General features: G+C 42.4%; 1 protein-coding gene across 2 annotated transcripts in view; it reads left to right on the plus strand.

Annotated features, from left to right (window-relative positions):
• The window catches only part of SLC35F3 (solute carrier family 35 member F3), a gene marked incomplete at both ends in the record, with an annotated part of 178,599 nt that overhangs the window by 124,940 nt on the left and 31,175 nt on the right, over window positions 1-22,484 (plus strand). For both annotated transcript variants that reach the window (XM_080342849.1, XM_080342850.1), the window contains one exon: window positions 10,102-10,426. In XM_080342849.1, coding sequence (XP_080198975.1) covers window positions 10,102-10,426 — 325 coding nt within the window. The remainder of the gene's footprint in view (window positions 1-10,101; window positions 10,427-22,484) is intronic.

The raw sequence follows: 22,484 nt of genomic DNA on the forward strand, positions 1-22,484 counted from the left end.
GCTCTGCGAAGAGGGATCTGGGGGTTCTGGTTGACAGCAAGTTGAACGTGAGCCAACTGTGTTCCCTGGCAGCCAAGAGGGCCACCCGTGTCCTGGGTACATCAAGCACAGCATTGCCAGCCGAGCGAGGGAGGTGATTGTCCCGCTCTGCTCTGCACTGGTGCGGCCTCACCTGGAGCACTGTGTGCAGTGCTGGGCAACACAGGATAAAAAATGATATTAAGCTACTGGAGAGTGTCCAGAGGAGGGCTGCGAAGTTGGTGAATGGTTTGGAAGGGAAGCCGTATGAGGAGCAGCTAAAGTCACTTGGTTTATTCAGCCTGGAGAAGAGGACGCTGAGGGGAGACTTTATCAGGGTCTGCAGCTTCCTCACAAGGGGAGGAGGAGGGGCAGCCGCTGATCTCTTCTCTTTAGTGACCAATGACAGAACCAGAGGGAATGGCAGGAAGACGTGCCAGGGGAGGTTTAGGCTGGACATTAGGAGAAATTTCTTCACCCAGAAGGTGGTGGAGCACTGGAACTGGCTCCCCAGGGAGGTGTCACGGCCCCAAGCCTGACAGTGTTCAAGAAGAGACTGGACAATGCCCTCAAACACATGGTGTGAACTGTGGGGTTGTCATGTGCAGGGACAGGAGTTGGACGCGATGATCCTTGTGGGTCCCTTGCAACTCAGGACATTCTATGATTCTGTGAATTCAGTATGCAGGAAACCAGTGGGCTATAGCAAAATCTTCTGTCTAAAGCTGTCTTTACCTAAAGACAAGCAGCTCTGAATTTTGGAAAGCTCCATAGGAAGAAAGAACACTGTCTTGGTTTTGATAAAATGCAGCCAGCATAACCTCCACAGTTAGCATTAATTCAGTTACCTCCTGATATTATACCTGCATATATGTACTGATATAAATGTGCTATTTATATAAGTATCTGAATTCCCTTGGAGATAAAATTATTACTCAAGAAAGATGCATGGCACTCAAATGCCTGGCTAATTAATACTGTAATTGCCTGCAGACAGTTCAATTTGGGTTTTTTCCACCAGAACAGTCAGTCATCTCTCAGACGTTTGTTCAGGGTGAAATTTGCACAGACTCTGCTTAAAATTTGCTCAGAATACAGTTTTGGTCCTCACTCATTTTTGTTCCAACGGAATTTCTACTTCCACAGAGGTACTGGTCTCCTCAAATCAATGGTGAAACTCCCAGTGACCTCGCCAGGTAGCTCACTGTAAGCTTCAGTCCAATTTTTGTTCAAGAAAAGAATGCAGAATAATGAGAAAAAGAAATATCTTTTCTCATACTATCATGAATATGTATCTCCTAATCAGGTTTATTCTTTATGTGCTTTTATGGCTGCTACTTTAAAGTATCATGATGCTGATACCGTAATAAGCACCTAGTATCTTCAATTTTCACACTGGACTCCAGGCATGCATTCTGATTAATAATAAAAAGGACAGTATTTAAGGGAACTCCCCATCCCACAATATGGAATATCATATTTTAATGAGTCCCATTCGAGTGCAGTGCTTTTAATAGAATTTCTAAGTAGTTGTTTCTGAAGATAAATTAAATGGATTAAAGTCCAAATTGCTGCAGTATGGAGTTGATAATTTTTCACCTCTGTCTTTATCAGTAGCAGGAATTACAATATATGTTTTGCAGGAAGACTTGCTGGAGTATTCGACAGAGGAAGAAAGAAATATGTATGCTAAGGAGGATAATTTAGCCTATCTTCAACAGATATGTGCAGATTATTTATTTCCAACTCTTATTAAGCTTAGGTACAATATTTAGTGTGAGGTAAAATGAGAATTAATATATGACAACCATTAGTATTAGAAAATGCTGTATTATGCCTGTTTGGTACAAGTTAAGCTATATGGATGATCTGGTGGTATCAGTGATATGGACAGATTTCCACAGACAAGAGGACAGGAGAATCATCTTGATTGCCTCTGAGGCAACAGGCCTGTTTCCTACCCTGTTGAAATTAAGGTGAGATGATCAGATACGTTTGAATTTCCTACATTTCAGGAAATTCAGGATCAGATAAGTTTGAATTTCGTAACACTTCATTTTGTATAATGAGTTAATTTAGACTATGAATTCCAGTAGAAAAACTGAGACTGCATTCTTCTTGCTTTGAATCTATATTTATGGAGTTTTCCCCATTTCCAGATAGCTACATGCCTTATACTGCAGCCTCAAGCAAATTCAGACCTTCTGACCTAAGAGGTTAATACCCTGGTTCTGTTCTTTAAAATAACCTCTACTATGGATTTAAAACTGTCTGCTCTATTGATTTATTCTTAATTTAGTCATGCCATCCATGATCAAATTAAGTAAAATTATTTTTATCTGTTCCTGTACAAGCAAAACATTTAAAGAAAGTGCTTTAAACTTTTAGTTTCCCAAAAAGCATCTAAAAATCCATATGTGCATGCCATTTTGACCAAATATTCTCATTTAAAGACTGATTTAGTAAAAGGTTTTGCAGTTTTGTAATTTTTTGATTATGACACATTAATTTGTATTCATTAAATAATATAATACTGGTCTGTTAGACCTTCAGCAGTGACTGTGATTGGAAAGTTGGGGAAATGTGCACAGAAAAACCCAGTCATTGCAGCACTAAGCATTTCAGTCCCACCCACCAGCCACCCACAGGGACTCACAATTCCCCGGAGGAACCCAAGAGCAATTTCTTCAAAAATCACACACACAGCCACTGTATGGGGCCCTACCAAAGATCCGTCTGGTCCCATCTCCAGCTTGGTGGAATTGATCGGGAAGGTGTATTTTCTAGCCTGAGATGCATCTCTCACAGTGTGGGTGCAGTTTTTGCAGATGTAGGAAAAACTTTTTTTCTCTATTTTCTGCTTTGTTCCTAGCAATTTTTGTTAGTTGTTTTGCTTTTTTGGCTGCTCCTCAACACTAAGTTGCTCTATTTGTGGAGCAGCCTGTGTAGGGATCAGGATCCCTGGTGGCAATGACCAGAGCCTATCACTGCATGTGCAGCATGTGGATTGTTTACTCCGACCTGCACCTCTTCATCAGCACGCTTCTCCATCTGCTGCTTTGTGACCCAGTTGCGTAGCCTGTCCTCCCTCACAGCTGGCCCTCACCCCCGCTGTCCTGCCTAACTTCATGTCATTAGGAAACTTTGTCACCTCCCTGCTCGTCCCCTTGGTCAGGCTGCCTGTGGTTATGGCGAAGAGTGCTCGTCCCACAGCAGACCTCTGCAGAGCTTCAGCTATTTCCCTCATTGCTGTATTTACTCCTCACTGGCCCCCTGTCTTGTACTGAGCCTTTTATTCATTCTAGCACCTTCCCTGACTGCTCGTTTTCTCTAACACCCTTTGGAGTGGGATTTTGTCAGAAGCCTCTTAAAAACCTAGGAAGTGCAATTGTGTCTCCTTTATCAATATGCCTGTTGCCCCTCCTCAGAGGACACCAGTGAGGCTGCAGGATGAATCATCCAGCTTGCTCAGTAGGTAATGCCGAGCAGAGACCCGTGCTTTATGCCGTGCCAGGATGCTTGTTCCTCACTGCCACTCGATCTCTCTAGCACTTAACCATTCTGTTTCAGAGTTGAGTTGGCAGCTAAGTGGCTGAACCCTTTCCTTCAAAAAGTGGAGATGGAGTGTGTCCTCCTCTTCAGCTGCTCGGTGTGTAGAGCAGCCTCCCACCACCTGTGCTAGAAAGAGCAGGGATCCTGTCTGCCCAAGTGGACGCCCTGATCCACAGGCCTTCCAAGGCCAGGGGAACCCAGGTATCAGCAAAGCTGGTCTGCTCAGGATAGAAAACATCTTTATTTATTGGGAAAGAGTGAAGTGAGAAGGTCATTTCCCCAGAGGAAAAAAAGCGAGGCTCTGGGTGGTGTTCCAATAACTCCTTCAAATACAGAATGGAAATATTTCTTGGAGATGAGAGGTGGAAACTCTCAAATGTGTCTTCGAATCCTGACAGGGTCTGGGTGTAAGAGAGGCACAAGCCTGCTTTGGAGTCATAGTGCTTAGGCATGCCCAGGACCAGATTCTTTGTCATCTGAGAAACTCTGCTGGGGCTGGGAGGAGGATACAGCTGGTGCAAGCAGCTTTGGCAAAGCTAAAGCTCATTTGGAGAAGAAGGGTTCCCTTGATGCAGAAGTCAGACAGTGCGTGCTCTCATTACTATTCTGTGCAGCAGAGACACAGGCCTTTGGAAGGGTTGATACATGGAGATGGCTTCAGAAATAAAATATTAACAGTTTCTTAAAACCAGCTATCAGCAGATGAACTGCAAAATGAGAGATCATTATGGACAGTGGCATGAGAAGGCTGCACTAGCTACTGAGTTATCTGCCAGGTGACAGAAGAGACCCTAAGACCTCACTCTTTAATCTGACCAACTGTGAAGAAAATGCCTGGGCAACATATCTGAATAAATATGATTTCAGATTTAGACAACCACAGTGGCAATTAGAGATGTAAATCACTTTGTGGATTTGGCACTTCATCTTCTCTTCACAGGATGATGCCTCAGCTATTTTTTAACAGCTTAGCTCAAAAATCCTGGTCAGCTAAATATCACATAGCTAGTATCGTAGACATAAATGGCATAAAAACATTTTGAGGAGTTTTGGAGTCTGCTAGTGAGGTAAATAGTACTGTGAGTCCAGAAAACCACCACCAGAAGTAATTGTGTGTGTTCTTAGGTATGTTCGTAAGTGTGTTGAAACTAATGGTCTCCCACTGATCTCTCTGTGTTGTAATTATTGGGTGAAGAAGTCACACAGCATTCAAGGTTGTGAGAATATACCTTGTGTAGTGTCCACCTCCAATCCTCCTGCATGTCACAGGTTTCTGGAGCCCTAACCATGCTGAGGGTCAGGCACTGTCTTAAAGGACAGGTGTTACAGCACCTCAGCTGCCTCTCATTTCTGTTAAGCATATAAGAGTTTTCCAAGCTCTACAAACTTGGTCTGTACAATGCCCAAGCAGCTAGGTAACATATGAGAGGCTGGCAAAATGGAAATGCCTTGAGGATGGCTCATTTGTCATAGAGACCCGCGAGGATTCTTCCTTTTGTCAGATTTGTTTTCCAGAAACCTGATTTAAAAGGTGTTTAAGAATATGCTTACGTTGAAGGACCTTCATAGCCTGGAGAAGCTGGCAGAGTTGTACATTATCATTAGGCACATGTTTCAGTCCCTAATAGGCAGGACCTTAGTCTGTGGGGGTCACTTTCTCACTCTGCAGGGTTTGCAAGGGCACACAGCACTTTTGTAATACTTCATTTACTAATTTGCTGACTAGGTGGCAACAGCTAAAGCAGTTCATTGGTGACAGCTAAATATGTTCATATCGTGGGGCCCAGCTCTGAGCCTACCAGTGCTGTCTGCGGTGGCTGTGCTCTGTTCCTGACAGCAGCGATGGAGAGGCAGCTCATCTCACCAGCTTCAGACACCTACACTAGAGACACCTACTTCTGAGCTTGTCACCCCAGACTGTTTAGAGCTGGTGGAGAGAAACAGGCACTTGGAGAGGGTGATTAATCTGGCTTGTTTTAATCATCTGCTTTAAGAGGAGATAAATCGTGCTATGGAAATGTCTCTTTTTTTCTGTCTACTAACTATGCAGAAAGTGTAAATTACTGTCTCAGATATACAAGTCTGCACAGCAGATGTCTCAAACTGAGAAGATGAATACCACCCTTGGTTTTCACGTGTATCACATTTTTAACATATACAGTGAGGTACAGTGTGGTCCTATGGTAAGCCTTTGACTGACTAACAGTGCACAAGAGTCTTAAGCCTTAAAGCACTTTTGAAGTGGTGTGGACAGGCTATTTAAAGATGTTATCTCTACTATGGTAGATTTTCTCTAACTCAATGCAAGCATCTGTTAGTCAGTAAGAAAAGGCACGTCATCTAAGACATCTCCCTTACGTGGAATGTGTAGTGCTTTCCAGTGCCTGTTTTTTTCCACAGCCTCAGCTGGGAGAAGTGGAGTGAGTAGCTCAGTTTTAGATGTCCCTACCATAGGTATCTGAAGCCAGCTGAGAGGGGTCTCACCCATAATGGAGGAAACAGAAAGACAGCTGTTTTTCTGGGGTTGGGGATCCCTGTGGTTAATGGCATTGGCAGTAGCACTGGAGGTGATTTCCTTCTGTTGCTTTTGAATGCCATGGGAGAGAGGGTGGGCTGAAGGGGAGGGAGGGAGGAGTGGTTCCAGTTGGGATTTATGAAACAGGAAAATGAATGAAAAAAAAAGGGAGAATGAACAGCCAAAATTAGTAAAAGCAAGATAATTTTTCCTCTGTCTCAGCATCTTGATTTGTTCTTCTGAGGGATACAGTAGCATACAGAGCAGTCTGCTGCAAGGAGCAACGGAAGAAACCCTTTAAAAGTCTGGAGGAGATGTCCAGAAATAAAATTATTTAGTGTCCTGCCTCATTCATTCTGAAAAGCCATTTTGCCATCTTTAAATTCATGTGTATTCCATTGCCAGCTGGCCCTTGTGCAGTATTACAAAGAGAGAGAGGAGCTTCTCATCCATGTGTGGATTTGATGTCACCCCATCTGTGCACTTGCAATTTGGGTGAGGAAAAATGTCCCCATGGGGACACACAGACTGGGCAGGGAAAGCTAAAGCTCTGGGTGTTATGCGTGCCAGCTGGCAGGCAAGTCCCCAGCACAGTAAATGAGTATGAGACCACATAGGTGTATATCACCTGTAGTGGACTCCATTTCCGAAGACAATCTGTTTTTTGGAGGCAGATTACATCCCAGGTATCCTCCAGGACAGTGCTGCATCTACTGGAAATCTAGCCCTCTAGCAGCACAGGAAATCAAGAGGGCACCATGCAGTTTCACTGACGGATAGTTGAAAGAAGTCTCAGCTTCCAACTGCTGAGGTCAGTGATTTTTACCCCAAAATATGTGGTAAACGCCTCATGCCTGGGATAAGCTTTTACTCCATCCAGCATGTAAATGCATCCAAAGAATGAGCACCCATAGAAATGTAATCCTCGAGCTGCAAGATCACTTTAAGAAGTGAGACATGCAGTATTGTCTTTTGCTGAAAGTGAACGTCTTTGTTGTTGTATTAACACAAAATTAAATGTACATGGACAAGTCATTTTACCTCTGGAGTACAGCAAACATCAGTAAAGTTGCCATGGAACTGAGTTAGAAAGCAGTGATACTGTCCACATGAACTGCTGACTCGTGTGTGTGCACAGAGCAATGGGGAGCAGGGCAGGCAAATTCAGTACTTAGTGGGGAGAAGATCCTCATCAGGGTCTGTTGCGGAGTGTCCACCAAACATGTTTTTTTATATTGAGTGTCTGGTGCATCAAATGGTATAGTTGTGATTTTCCCCCTTTTCAGTGATTGCCAAGACTACTGGGCCAGAGAGCCAGACATTATCTTGCTGTCGCAGTGATCAACTCTTATTTTAGAAAAATAACACAGCTTCAGTGTTGTGATTCAGAGCACCTACTCATCTTGGGATATCGTATACCCTAGTGGCTTCAGGCATGTTGTCTACTGTGAAGTATCTTCAGCAGAAGGGATTTAAATCCTGGTTTCCTGCTTCCTGAGGGAATAACTGCAGAGAAGATGGGGACAGCAGGTACCCTGCTAGCTGTCTTCTAGGAGGAACATGTTTGCCTACCTCTCCAAGCAGGTGCAGAGATGCAAACTGTGAGTGGAAGGAGGCTCTTCTCTGTGTTGACACAGTGTCACAGACACCTCCTAAGCTCTCACTTGGCATCCTGGCTGCCTGGATTCACTTTTTCTGTGCCCAGCTCTGCCTGTGGTCCATGGGAAGGATGCTAGAGTCTGTTTGGATGTGTGAAGTGGAAAAGCTTGAGAGGAAAGGAAAAATTCAGTAATCGCTGCAGGACTTGTGTGGTGGCCAGCAAAGAGAGCCCTGGCAGCTGCCCATTACGTGGTGAAGTTTAAATAAATAAATGAACTGTTGTTTGGTAAACTGAACCCTGACTGCCCTGTGCAGCAAGTGAGGCAGGAAGTATTAATTACAAGCAATGTATTACGAAGAAAATGTATTTAAATTATTTTGAATGAGTTAAGAGTTCACAGGCAACCTTTTCTCAATTCTAGCATCTTCTAACATTTAGCAGGTAGCTTGTAAGCTTTCCATTAGGTGTTTAATACAAAGTCACATTAACTTTGGGTAATTCATTGGCCTACTGGTGCGTCTCCTGTTATGTGGGAAGCTGCCTGCACAATCTTCTATGGAAAACTGGAATAAGTGGAGAGATCAGCAACATCCCCATGTCTCTTAAATCTGCTCAAAAAGACTAGACGTGTATACCTTTGCTGCAGTACATTCCTTTCATATTTCAAGGTATCAAACAGAGGCCACAGTTTTTCCCGTTACAAAGTACAGCTTTACTAGCCAAACTGATGGTACTCTTAGCTCAGATCATGCATTTCTTGTATGTAAAGAAATAATTAAATAGTTCTCTCCATTGGAATAAACCTTTTCTTTAATAATGTATTAGCTCATATAAATACAAATATAAATTAACCTGAAATAAGAGATTTTAAGAGATTTTTCCATTCCAAATACTGATTCTTACCAGAATAAGGAAGGAATTTTTGTGTGTGGATCTGTCTTAGTCTGCCTTGAACATATATAAATGTTTGGCAATAACAGAGTCTCTCATTGTCCTGACTGTACTTATATTTCTCTTTTCACCTTTCAATGCATGCAATGACCTCTAGACACTTTTGAAGCAGTAGGTTCCTGGCTTTCAACATGAATTACTATAATATCCTCCTCTAAGTGAATGAACCAACCAAGCTAAAGTCAGGCTTTCAGAGTAATCACTGCTGAGCGTTGCATGTGGGTGACAGACAGCTTTAGTAGATGTTGGATGGGATGAATTTAAGACAGGCAGGTGAAAGCCCTAAAGGCAATGGCCTGTTGCTGGGGTCTGCCAGCACATTTTGATCTCCATAGGAACTGAACCACCTAACCTACCTTTCCTCATTTGTTCATGAGCTGAATACGCTATCTGCTGATGGTGGTATCATAGTAGGGCTATAACAATTCATGTTTAAGAATGTAAGTAAAGAGGCAAGGTATTTTAGGAGAGAAATTTCCTTTTCACTAAACCAAGTGCTCTAATATGTGAAAGAGACAAGTTTTTGGAAACAAAAGCCTGAAGGAAGTTTTGATGGCAGTCATGCAGCTGATTTGAAACCAGACATACAATGGATGCCATCCTTAAAAATTATCACCTGGTTTGTATAGTGTCTGTAACTGGGCTGATGGGCACTCAGGTACATGGCTGAGAAGCTGCCTCTGCTTTGGGACCCTGGACACTGGGGTTGGCATAAGGCACATGTGAAACTGAGCTTTCCAGCAGCATCCCAGGCTCAGTTACACCGGGCCCAAGTTTCAGTCCGTGTGCTGTGTGACATTTGGTGCAGGACTTGAGCTAAAAAAAGTTAGGGTTGCCCAGTCTGAGATGCTCTTCAGGGCAGCCTGTGGGTTGGTCTGATTTTTGCCATCTGGTTGCAACCTCAGGAGAGCTGTTTTGCTTGGGATCGCGGAAATACTTGGTGATCCTAATTCAGTATTAACCGTGCTAACATTGCAGTGATCGTGCTTAACTTCAAGATTAAATACATTGTCACCTCTCTCCTTTTAAAAACCACCATATTCCGTAAGCTGCTGAATTCCACATTTTCCTAGGCAATAACAATAACAAGTGTTGTTGTAATCCCTTTTGCTGCTTTATTAAGCTCAATGGCATATTTTTCATTCATTTACACATCCCAACAGCATCAGTTTAAGTGATGTGTTAAGCCTTTCTGTGTACATCAGAGAAACATGTAATTTTCATTTCCATTTTACCCAGTGGCTTCTAAATCTAGAGGTGATAATTATTATTTGCATTGTAATTCTGCCTTGGATGAACCAGAGGTTTTGCAATGATCTAAAAACAAAGGACATTTTGTGTCAAGATCTGGTGGGTTGGGTTTTTTTGCCGGTAAAGCTCCATGTGACTTCACAAAGGCCTAGAATTTGAAAACTAAAATGCAGCCTGGATTTCCTTAATGAGCCTGGTGGTTTCTTCTCCGCAGGGGATGAGCGCTCCCGGGAGTCTCCAGCCCCAGCCGAAGCACAGATGCAAGCCGGGGCGGAGGGCGGTGGAAGGGTGAACCGCTGCTGCTGGAAATGCTCCGTGACGCAACTCAAGAAGATTTTCTGGGGTGTGGCCGTGGTCCTGGGTGTCTGCTCCTCCTGGTCGGGCTCAACCCAGCTAGCAAAACTGACCTTTAAGAAATTCGATGCACCCTTCACTCTAACGTGGTTTGCAACAAACTGGAACTTTTTATTCTTTCCTTTGTATTATCTTGGACATGTTTTTAAGTCAACTGAAAAGCAGTCTCCAAAGCAAAGATACAGGTATGGGAGCTTTTGTTTTATTTGTCTTTGGCTCTTGCATGCTGCTCTACGTCTAGTGGTCATTTTATTCAGATGAGCCAGTTAAATCAAACTTGCGTTTGCTTTCCACTTTAGGTTTGTTAAAGGATGTTCTGAATTCATTCTGTGTCCTTTGCTAGGTGGTATGTTATTATTCTTAATACAATATTACTCCAACAGTAAGAAATCCAGGTTTATTTCCAATACATACAAGTCATGCAATGAAAGTTCACATTTTCTGCAATGGCTTCTCACGGGTTTTCTGTTCAAATCTCTGTGAGCATAATTTTTTTAATTAATACCTTCTTCCTCTACCCACATCTGACTTTTATGGCAATCTCTGAGTAAGCTAAGGGAGCTTTTTTTTTTTTTTCCTAAATTCGGGGCTAGTGCAGTGCCTTGAATAGCCCAGTAAAAAGTACTGCAGTATTTTCCTGGCATTATGCCCCTTGACATCAAAGGCAAAGCTCTGATCCCAGTTAAACTCGAGCTGTTGTGTTTATTTCCGGGAGGAAGCACAGTCATAACCAAAGGCAGCACTTTGTCTTCAGCACACCTTGTCTTCACAGCAAGCCAAACCCGCAACGCCTGAAGCGCTCATGGAAAACCCTGAGTGCCCGAACTCCGCGAGGGGCTGAGGATGCTCTGGCTGCTCGAAGGACTGCCCCTTGGTGAGCGCTCCTGCGGCTCATCTCATTTTGGCCTGAGAGGTGACTGGGACAGATGGGATGACTCAGCCATCAAGATGTCCCGTGTCAGAGAGCTTCCCCGATGCATGGAAGGATGTGAACGTTTTCCCCTTCTGTTACGCAGTGGGGCTCACAGCCTTTTAATGAAGTAGCTGAGAAAGTAAACAGTGAGAAGTACACATTTCTCAGCTCCCAGCTGTGCAGCAGCAAGGTGGAAACTCACTACAGGAAAAAAAATCTAAGAAACAGGGGTACTCAGGCAATGCTCTATCTCAGATGACTGGAACTGTGCTGCTTAGTCATCGTTACAGTTTCTTCATCTTCTAAATCATTCGGGAGCTTCAGATAAAGGAATTTCACTGTTCACTGCAGGTCCTAAAGCAATAACCAGAAGTTTTAAAGGCATTTTCATGATATGCTGTATTTTCTGCACTCAGTCTTCAGTTTGTATTTGTTGTTTACTGCACAGCAAACGTGATTGCTTCAGAGTTGAGAGAAGCATGTAGGTTAGAGAAAGCAATGTTTTAATCTAAAAACAATAACAAATACTAGCCCAAAACAACTACATTCTCGTTTCTTTGGGTTTTAAGTATTTTTCTTTCCGGCTGCTCTCAGATAATGTTTTAAATACTGCTGAATTCTGGAGTGAGCAGCTGTGGTTTTCCAGATCCCTGGGGTTAAAACCAGAGCATTATACTCTCTGTTGCTGCAGTTAATTGATATGGTTGGTAGTTTTATGTCTTCCATTTAATTAAATGATGGCTAAGCTGAAAAGCAGGTGCAAACCCTGCAGCCTGTTTGGGATGCAGGGGGACATCATTACAAGTGAGCTTGCAGCCCGCTTATTAAAATACATACATTTGTGTGTCTGATCAGCAGGCTGAGCAGGGTTAATTTGCAGAGTTTTTTATTGGTGTCAGAGTAGACTTGGGCATTTGGATATATGGCTTTGGTTCCTAGCTTTGCTGAAGATTTGGTTTGTGGCTTTGAGCAAGTCACTGCAGATTTCTGATTTCCTCATACTCTCTGTTTGTTTGGATGAGACACTCTTTCAGAGAGAGCACTGTCCCTTGACATGCATTTATGAAGTGTCTGCTTCAGCACGTCCACTGTCTACACAGAGACATTTCAGTGGTCCTGTACTAAGAATTACTGTAAAAAGAATTACTATTCATCTGCCTGCTCCATTATGGTTGTCATGTGCACTTTATATCTGAAAGCCCAAGCATTGATTTCATAGAATCATCTCAGTTGAAAGAGACCCTGAGGATCATCAAGTCCCAGCATCCCCTCTTAATTATTCTCCCTTTTTGCATATTTTATATATATATGTGTGTATATATATATAGAGAGAGAGAGAGAGAGAGATACAGAGACTTTGCAGCTCTATATGAGGCATTACCATCTTCAGGAAAGCTGCACTCCAAGCACAGTTGGACATATAATGGAGGCATTGCGTGAGCTTGTGGATAGTTAAAATAAGACAATCCTGACCTGAGACTAACAAGCAACTTGCTTAATCACTTACTGTTTCTTTTCTCTGTCACCTTCATTTATACTTTATATAATATCTAAGCTCTCTGGCAGGAAGTTGCAATGAGATAAATGAAAAGGTGACTGTGGGAAAAGGTAGGAATATGACATCTAAGTCACCTTAGCAGTGCAAGGGAACACATTAGTAAAGTAAGGGTTTCTCAGATCTTGCCTGCACAGGTTATAGAATCATAGAACCATAAAATAGTTTGGATTGGAAGGGATCTTCAAAGGCCACCTAGTCCAACCCCCCTGCAATGAGCAGGGACATCTTCAACTAGATCAGATTGCTCAGAGCCCCATCCAGCCTGGTCTTGGATGTTTCCAGGGATGGGGCATCTACCACCTCTCTGCTAAGATCTGCAGGCACCTAAATTTTGGCAGCAAAGCTACCCAAGGACACCTGCACAGCTGCCTCCCCCTTGGCAGGGCTGGGCCTCTCTGCGGGGCGCAGACATGCTTTGGGGTATCTCGCCACACAGCTGAAGAGCATGAACAGCAGCCATTAGGGAAATATATACCAAAGAGGGATCATAAAATACAGAAACAATGAATGGATACACAGTCCCTCCTATGCAGTTTATATGTTTTATTATGGTTTTAAATTCCTATTGTATTGTACCAGTATGTATATATATTGTGCTGTAAATATATGAATTTACATGTTTTGTAGTCTCACAGAAGAACATACCTGTTGTGGACACAAATCCATTTAAAGCTGCACAGATATTTTTTTTTTCACATTTTATAGCACAGATAATTGTAATAAATTTACCACCAAAATTCTATAGTAACACATTAAATTTAAAAGCAGGTGTATTTGATTTCTTTATAAGATTTAAAGTATTGGGCCATAAAGTATTAAGGATTTCTGATTGGCCCATGTTGCTTGGTAAGAAACTTCCTATTTAAGCTGAAGTAGAGTTCTCAGTTGTGTGGAGACAATCATTCTTCAAAGCAAACCAAAGCTTGTGCATTCACATCCAAACCGCTCTAGGTTCTCTGTGCAGCTCCAGCAAATGCCGGAGTTGCACCCAAGGAGAACTTGTCCCGCGCTGGGTGGCGGGGGTGCCGCCCGCCCTTGGCACAGGACTGCGCGCCTGGGGAGCGGCGCTCAGAGCTCTGACGGGCGGCTGAAGAGCACGCCGGGGTCAGCGCCGCTCCCTCGCTTCTTGTGCAACTGCTCACTAGCTTAAAATAAAATTACAGTAACTAAATTATCATTCATTTCAACCACTGTCCAGTCCAGAAACAACACATGTAATGATTTATGTGCCTAATGGATCATTTAAGACTACTTCATTTTGGCTTCATACTTTTTGCTTCCAAGCTGCTTTATAAAATGACACATTTAATCTGATGAGCTACCTCCATCATACCTACATTATTAATTTATGAAGTAACTTAAATTAAAAGCACTAGAGCTTAAAGCTCCCTGGCTACATGGAAGATTAAATTAAAATCTCTGTAAGATATTGCTTAGCTTTGTGTATGTCTGGGCAGGACAAAACACACGTTTTATAAAGATTCACTCTGTGCATGCTGACTGGGGGAATAATGGAGGATTGTGTTCACATTTTAGCAGGAGAATACCTCGGAAATCTCGCTTGTTTGGATGGTACAGTCTTATCTAATGATTTTTTGAGAAGGAAAGGGCAGGACTTTCCAGAATGGATTGTGTGATTATTTATTTATTTGTTTATAATTTAGATCTTGATTTTTATTTCATAAGGCATTAGGGCTAAAGAAAACAACAGAAGCTAAAACTAAATTTCTTCCATAACCTGGACTAGAGCTGATGTGTTGGGTGAATGGAAGAATCGTTACACATAACTGCACTGATCTACAACCTCATTTATCATGTTTTAATATGTTCTTCTTCAATGAATCAGAGTTTTGTCTCTATACTGATCCTCAGATTAGCTGCCACTAGTCTTTTTGAATAATAATTTGAATATTTTTCTTTGAAAAGAAAGAAAAAAGTTGTGGTTAACATCGAAGTATAGTTATATCCTTGAAACTGACCCAAAATACTGAGGGCAGCAATGGTAGAGGACTACTCCAGTAGATCTCACTTACTCTGGTTTACCAGCATATTAATTTCACAAGAGTCACTTTGGCTTTATTTGCATGTGGGCTCAGTAAGAATCAAGACTTAGCTTTTCAGTGGCCAGAAATTGTCAGTGCCATAGCTTCACATGATGTCCCGGAGAACGTGGGCCAGTTTCTAGATGTGTTTCACATGTATTCCTGCTAGGATGGAGGAGACAATGCACTAGCCTGGCATCCCCACTAATTCCAGGAGTTGGGTCCATTAGTTTGATCCTGACTTATATCCAAGTGCAACTCCCTGCACAGTGGACATTGCCCTCCTCTTCTGCAGCAGGCAGAGAACCTGGACATACAGTGCTGGTAACCACCACCTGGCCATGAGGAAACTCTAAGGGGAAAGAAGGTCGGAGCCTCATTTGGCATGACTGGATGCTTTTTTACTATTGATTTTCAGCATTTTGTATTCATGAGTCTCTCTTACCCAGCAGCATTAAAATGTTGCAGTGTGGTTGGCTTTTGGCATCCTACTGATATATATTACTACTTTGGTGGGAGCTTTACTACCAGAGCAGACAGTATTAGCAGAGTCATAAATAAGCTACAAAGGCATCAAGACATGATGAATGCAAGTGTTTTTAGCAAATGTCACCCAGTGAAGCATGTTTTCTTTCAAAAAACTTCAGTTTATAAACTCTATTTGCCTAATTCAGTACATTAGCCTTAAAATAATACCTATTTACTTTGTGTTCCTCAAAATAAAATCACTTAATAGTTCAAGCTCCCATTGGCTTGTTGGGAAAAAAAAAATACAATGGCAACCAAAGAACAAAAAGAACCCTTGAAGTTAAAAGATATCGCATCTCATTCTTACCTGAGTTAGATACAAGCCAGGTGTGACTCCAAATTAAAACAGCTTGATCTCTACAGCAGTCTGTCAGGGCGTACCTTTGTGCTTGGTTTCGAAGCAGTTAACTAAACAAAGATGTCAATATTGAGCAAGAGGTTTATCATAGTTGTGGTCATCCATATCTCTCCTGCAGATGGCTAAACTGTTGTTGATGGACCTTGTGTCTTAGCTTCTCTGAGAAAATGGTCGTGCTTCCTTCTTTAGGAAACCACTCCTTTCTAATTAAGCCTCCCATTTTATACTTGGAGATTGCGTTTGTATTTCAGACCAAGATGTTCTGAAAATAACTTAATATTCATGCCCAGTGAAAAACTTTCCCTTAATCTGAAGAGGATCACTTCTTTTGGGCTTTTTGACCTTTGTGGAATGCTAATACAGAATAAAAATTGGGTACTACCTGATCAGGAGAAACACATGTTCTTTAATCTTGAGCGTAGTTTACAAAATCATTCCAGGGACAATTGAATTGAGTGGTTTCCTGTAATTTTGTGTTATCGTTCCATTACTTTTGCCTTCTCTGCAGTGGCTTGAACAGGCGCTCTAAAATAATTACATTATATGCCTCCTATGAGGTAGCAGTGCTTGAGGCAAGGACTAGAAAGAGAAGTAATTGTTCTTGTTACCTGCAGACGGGGCATGTGCTATGAAACAATGTGTTTATGCAGTGGCTTTTATGTGAAAAAAAAATGGCATATCTTGCAGCACTGAATGATCTCTGGTCGGTAGTTAAACTGCACTTCATTAACTGGCTCTTCCTCTGGTTAGTTGCTGCCAAACTTCCCCGCTGTTGGGGCTTTTTCCAGGGGAACCTCAAGAGCAAATCTACCTATACTGATCCGACCCTTGCTGATCCCTCTGCAGTGACTGAGGCTGTGGAACCACAGCAAGCCAGGATGAAGGGACCTCAGGGGTCACCTCCTCCCTTCCCTGCCTCCAGGCATGGCCTGTGTGCACAAACAGAAAAGTGACTGCATTTTATGGCTGGCAGAGGGAAAAAGGGACTCGGAAAAGTGTGTGTGATCATGTTTACTGTGTGGGGAAAGAAGCGGAAAGCTGAGGTGAGCATGGATATGCTGTTTTTGCAGTCCTTATAAAATGAAAAAAGACAGAGTTCACACCTGGTCCTTATGCAGGAAATGTTTTGCTTCCGTCATCACATCAAGTATCTTCATACCCATTGCAAATCTCATTGAATGGGGACTATCCTAGACAGGCTCTCCCATGTCATTTACAGCAGCAGCATAAACGACAACAAAAATCAGGAAGGAGTGGTAAGGAATTTTGCATTTTTTTTCAGCCCAAATCTGTGTCAAAATATCTTGAAGGCAGCTACTTTTAAAGCTGCTTTAAAAAAGGAAAGTGCCTGTATGGTAGCAGACTTCGTAGCTATAATTAACAGCTCTCAATAAAGACTGATGATATAGTGAGAAGTGTTGGAGGCTGGCAGTACTACAGAAGTGGAAAAAACCTTTTTGTCCAGCTGCCTAGTGGTTATGGACTGTGTCCAGATTTCCTAGAATTGTTTGTGTTGGTATGAAAAGAAAGCCTCATATCAATGCACAAGTGCCTAGGTGAAGATCCTGTTCAGTCCTGGTCTGCAGGAGCTGGCCTCCCTCACTTGTCAGTCAAAGCTACAGCTGGTAAAAAGGGAGAAAGAGCCAAAGGTGAAGGTTGACAGCAATGCAGGTACATGAACAGGGCTTCAGAAATTGAAAAACTCTGTTAAGCAGTTAAATAATGTTGTCTGTGAACATATATAGATTTTTTTGGAAGGAAACAAGGGTAAGACATGAGCTGATGGCTAGACAGGTTCATATGTGTACTCACACACTCATGTACAACCATTTCTGTTTCCAGTGCTGAAAGACCTTTCTAAATGGTAGCTTCCCTCCAGAGAATCTAATCCAAAATGAAGCAGACAAGCAAAATCTGGTTTTGTCACCTCATTCCCCTGCTTTGGCTGGCAGTTAGCGAAGACTACTTAAGCCTGGCTGTGAAAAAAACCCAAACCTTTGTTGGTCTGTTTGTCAGTCCTTGGGGTCAGGGATAAAACTCAGCCAGTTTAAAGGAAAGAGCCTCATTTACGTTATTGCCTTTACTGTCATTGTCACAGCATTTGGTTTTCTTGTCCTCATCAAGCCTACACTAACCAAGTCCACTGTGGCCACCTCATCTGTTCCCTGTTCCCCATATCTCCAACTGAGCACTTCCCCCCGTGGAGCTGGTTTTGTTTGCTTGTGGTTTGTTAATTTATAGATTGCATTTGTTCTCTTTGGAGCTAGGGGATTGTGTACTTGTTTGCTGAAGCTGGTTATTTCAGAAGCATGTAGAGAGTGCTGCAACATTTCCTTCATACCTTTGAAAACCTTCCACTGCCTCAGTAAAATGTTCAGACTCCCACCGTTGTAATGGGCCTCTGGAAGCCTAATGGGAAGGATGGCATCCTCAGCTCTTTCGGCAGATGCAAATGTTAAACCTCAGGGATCTCAAGTCATAAAGAATGTTCCTTTGGTGACAGAGTGGCATTAACCTTTGTGTAGGACATTATTAACACAGGGCACCCTTTATTGTATGATGCTACAGGAAGACTCCCTTCCTCTATGTCATCTTGTATTTGCCCTTGTGTTGCATATAAAAAACGTTTTTCTTCACCAAAATACTGGGGTTTTTTAACTTCATTCTCTTTGCTGTATCTATTATAGAGGCCAGTCACGCCAACTGAAAACTGTATCCTGCTTTTTCTGCACTAAACCTGCAGCTTTCTTCACTAGTCTGGCTTATTATGCTTTCAGCTGGAGTTCATATAGAATTCCAAGTACAGAAAGATGATTTTTCAGCTATGAAAATCTGTCCTATTAAATAGCACAACTAGAAAACAGCAAGAACTGCACCTCTGCTTTCACTACTTCTTAATAGTACCTAGAATAAAAATGAAGCTACAGCTCTGTAATGCTGTCTGATATTTTCACCATCTAACAAATGGTGCTGTTATTAGACCATCTCACCATGATATCGTGAACATCAGATCATAGAAACATGGAGTAATTCTGGCTGCTGGGGACCTGGGGAGGGATGTCTCTTGTCCAACCTGCTCAGTGCAGAGCCACATCATCTCTACTTTTTTGTTGCTAATTTTTAGTGATCTGCAGCCACTGTTATTATTTAACTGTATGTGTACTTTATTGCATCTTTTAATGTGCTGCCTCTAGATACCCCAAAATTACATGTACAGGAATATGCTGGTATGAATGGTACCCATTCTGCTGCTGTTTGCCCCTTTTTGCCAGGGCCACCTTAATTATTTGTTTCCCTTGGGCAAGAACATGTTGATTCAAACCCTGAGGATTTGATTTACTTTTTATTAACTTTGAATTTTTTAATGGTGTTATCCCACTATAAAGTATTTCTGCTTAACTTATGTTTAATAATCAAACAAATTTTTGCATACCATTTTCAGTATTTAATGAAGTTCTCTGTATTAAATGTGATGGGTCCAGTCAGCGCTTGACCCTAGCTGCCATAGCTCCACTGGGTCCCATGACAGCATGCTGACTTCTGTCAGAGAAGGGTCTGGCTCAGTGAATATTAAAATATCAAGTTAATAACTGCTTAAGTGTGTTTTTTTCTTTCGGAGGAGAACTCAGGCTCTGCCCAGGCTGAAATTCACTCTACTCTCCCACATTATTTTTTTTCAAACCGTCTTTTGATTCTGGAGAGTTGAAATAGGAATACTTCATGTTAAAAAATAGTATCCCAGAAGAGGATACAGTGACATACAGCCAGATGATCAGTTGCCTTCCATTAACGTACCTTCAGGCCTGCACTTGCTCATGAAATTTTTAGCAAATAAGGCCAGCCCTCTGAAAGTATTATACCATTTAACAAAGGGCTCTATCGATTTCATTGATTTTTTCAAACAACTTAAACAGCTGTGCTCTTCTGTAGTTCCAGGTAATTCCGCTAAAGCCATTACTTTCTCCCTTTCCAAGTTCCACATGGCTTTTTTAGTAGAGCTGTACTCCTCATCATGTAAGAGGGGCAACTGTAGGGGGATATGATAAAGGTCAGCTAAATCACGTATGGATCGGAGAAGGTGAGGAAGGAGCTGGGTGGCATCGAACAGAGTGAGTGAGATGTTTGAAACAAGGGACAAGATTTCTAACAGTGTGCAGCTGAGCTGCCAGGAATCTGAGGAACAAGAGGAGCCTGCAGGAATGGTTAGTGCCTGCTTGGGAATCAGGGATGGTGGGGCCTGTTGTGGGAGCAGATCCTGTGAACTCTGCTGAAACATAACACTCACATGAATGGTATAGTCCTTTTAGCTCCTCTACGAGCTAAGATAAATCAGTAAACCCTATATGATTTTAATGGACAGCATGCTTAACATAGTATTGCTAATGTGTTTAGTCCTGTGGCTGGTGGCAGGTTCCTAACGTGGGGTGTTCCAGAGCTCAGCAGGCACAGAGCCCTCCAAGTTATAGGTCTCCAGGTAAGGCACTCAGGAGCATGTAGGGAAGATTCAATCATACAAGCAACAGCTATTTCATGTTTCAACAGACTTGTTTCTTAGCATGCCCGAATGTACAAATAAAATTTGCCAAACTGCTAAAGATATTTTCTTGGGATCTTTCCAAAAGTAAGCATCAAATTGGCTTAATTTTAAGAATCATAATAGAAATCATAAATTTAGGAATCATAATAAGGACATTCTGCTTGAAAATCTTACCAGTTATATCTGTAATTAATTGTGGACCTTACTTTTGGCTGGCAAGTTGCAAAATGTTGTCTGCTGCTTTATATTTCTTAAACTTTGTTTTGTTTTAAGGATTAAAAAAAAAAAGGAAAAAACAGCTGTCTTCCTGGATATGTTTGCTTCAAGAAGCCAGAGACAAGTGGTTTCGAGAAACTGGAGACAAGTGTGTTCCCTCCGTAGCAATTGTGCTAAAAACAAACTGTTCTCTTTGTCAGTGTGGCTTCAGACACTTTCCACTATTACACTGCTGCTATCTGGAGTCTCGTTACCCAAAAAGCCTTTGTCTAGCACAGAACAGTAAGTAACCATGGATTTTAGGCACACATCGATACATCTCATTAGGGAAATTTGAAAGAGAGGTGACAAATGATGTCCTGGAATCAATCTAATATCAGGATCGCAATGCAAATCATCCTTCCTCAAGTAACTCAGTTCCTGAAGGCTATGGATGGGTTTGCCTTCGACGGGTGTTTGGCATTTGTGTGCCTTTGGGCCTGCAGCCCTGACCAGGCGGCTCCACCGCATGGACTGTGCTGATGGCACCTACTAGATGTTGTGCAGCTGGCAGGAAAAAGATGCAGTAGTTCATTAGTTTTGTCATTCTGATTAATTCAGATGTTTTCAAGAGGAATGGCACTGCAGGCTTTGTACTACTGAAGGTGCATAATAATTGCATCAAAATTGCCCATCTGCAGCTAAAGTGAGATAATTGCTTAGGCGTATTCGCAGAAGAGATTTTGAATAATAAATGTTTATAAAGCCCTTCTGTCATCATGTTATCCAGTCCTCACCACATAAGCCAAACTCCCAATTCATTTACACTCTTTTCAAACCAAAAAAGTCTCATGTTGGTGCAACTCTAGGGTCAGTGAAGATGAGAATCTAGACTAGTGTAAGTCACCTGAACTTGACTCCCACATCACCAGCAACATTTATGAATCAGATTAAAGAGAGTAATCAGTTAACCCCGCTGATTCCTTGCTAGTGTTATTTTCTGTATATTTAAAAATTAATTTAACTAAATGACTGGAGTTTAGGGGTACCGGTACTGATTTTCAGTGATGCTGAATGGCCCTCCTTCCTGAAGGGCAGGGCTTGTCACGGGGGCAGATCCACAAAAGGGCTGAGATACATGGCCCATCCTGCAAACAGGCATAACATCTATGTGTGGTTTCCAGACGATGCTTCCCCTCCTTGGATGCCTCTCTTCTCTCTCAAAGGTAAACCCTGCCCAGATCCATCCTCACAGACATGCTGAGGATACTGCAGGACTGGCAGCAGGAGGTGAGATGCAGTCTTGTCTTAAGTAGGTTTATCATGGCTGATCTAACCTGCTCCTCCAGATAAGCTCATTAGCACGGACTCATCTTACCCAAGGCTTTGAACACAGTCTCTCCATGCTTGACAAAATGCAGACAGCTGGAAGACGTGTCCTGGATTAAGTGCATGCTCACCTGGTCAGTCCCTCCTCCACAGGGATGCAGTTTGTAACCTCCCGTGTTCTGGTGCTCTCCCTTTTCCTAGCAACAAAGGATGCAAACAGCGCTAGCCAGACAATATTTGTTGATCCAATTTTGTTATCTTGTGCTTCTCTGAGAATGAATTAATTGATTTTTGCATTAGACTTGATATAAATCATGCTGATGTCCCCATCATCCTAACTATGCCTGAGTGATTCCTAGTAGCTGCCTTAATAGTCTTCACATCTTGTGCCTCTCCCATGCTCTTGTGCAGCGACTAGTGCTGCTCATTCTAGCCCAGCACTACTAAATGAACAAGCACAGATGATTTACAATGGGATGGAAAACATTTCCAGCTAGATAACAGGATCACCTGCTTTCTGCCACTGTGTGCCACTGGTCTTCATGCATGAACAGAGGAGCTGCCGTTCCTGCTGTGGGATCCCTTCAAGCAAAAGAGCTGCCTGTCTCCTCCATGGTCAGCTCACCCTGCAGCTCTCTAGCTCATAAATCCTTTGTGCTGTGGTGAGATGTCAGCAGGCTGTACCTCTTGAGTAGCCCCAGCATGGGCATGGCAAAGCTGACTAGCTCTCCAGCACTGGGAGAGTAGCCAGCAACCCTAGGACATAACTAAGCCAGCATCTCC

Source organism: Nesoenas mayeri, assembly GCF_963082525.1.
Source record: "Nesoenas mayeri genome assembly, chromosome: 3".
In the NCBI taxonomy this organism is placed as follows: Eukaryota; Metazoa; Chordata; class Aves; order Columbiformes; family Columbidae; genus Nesoenas; species Nesoenas mayeri.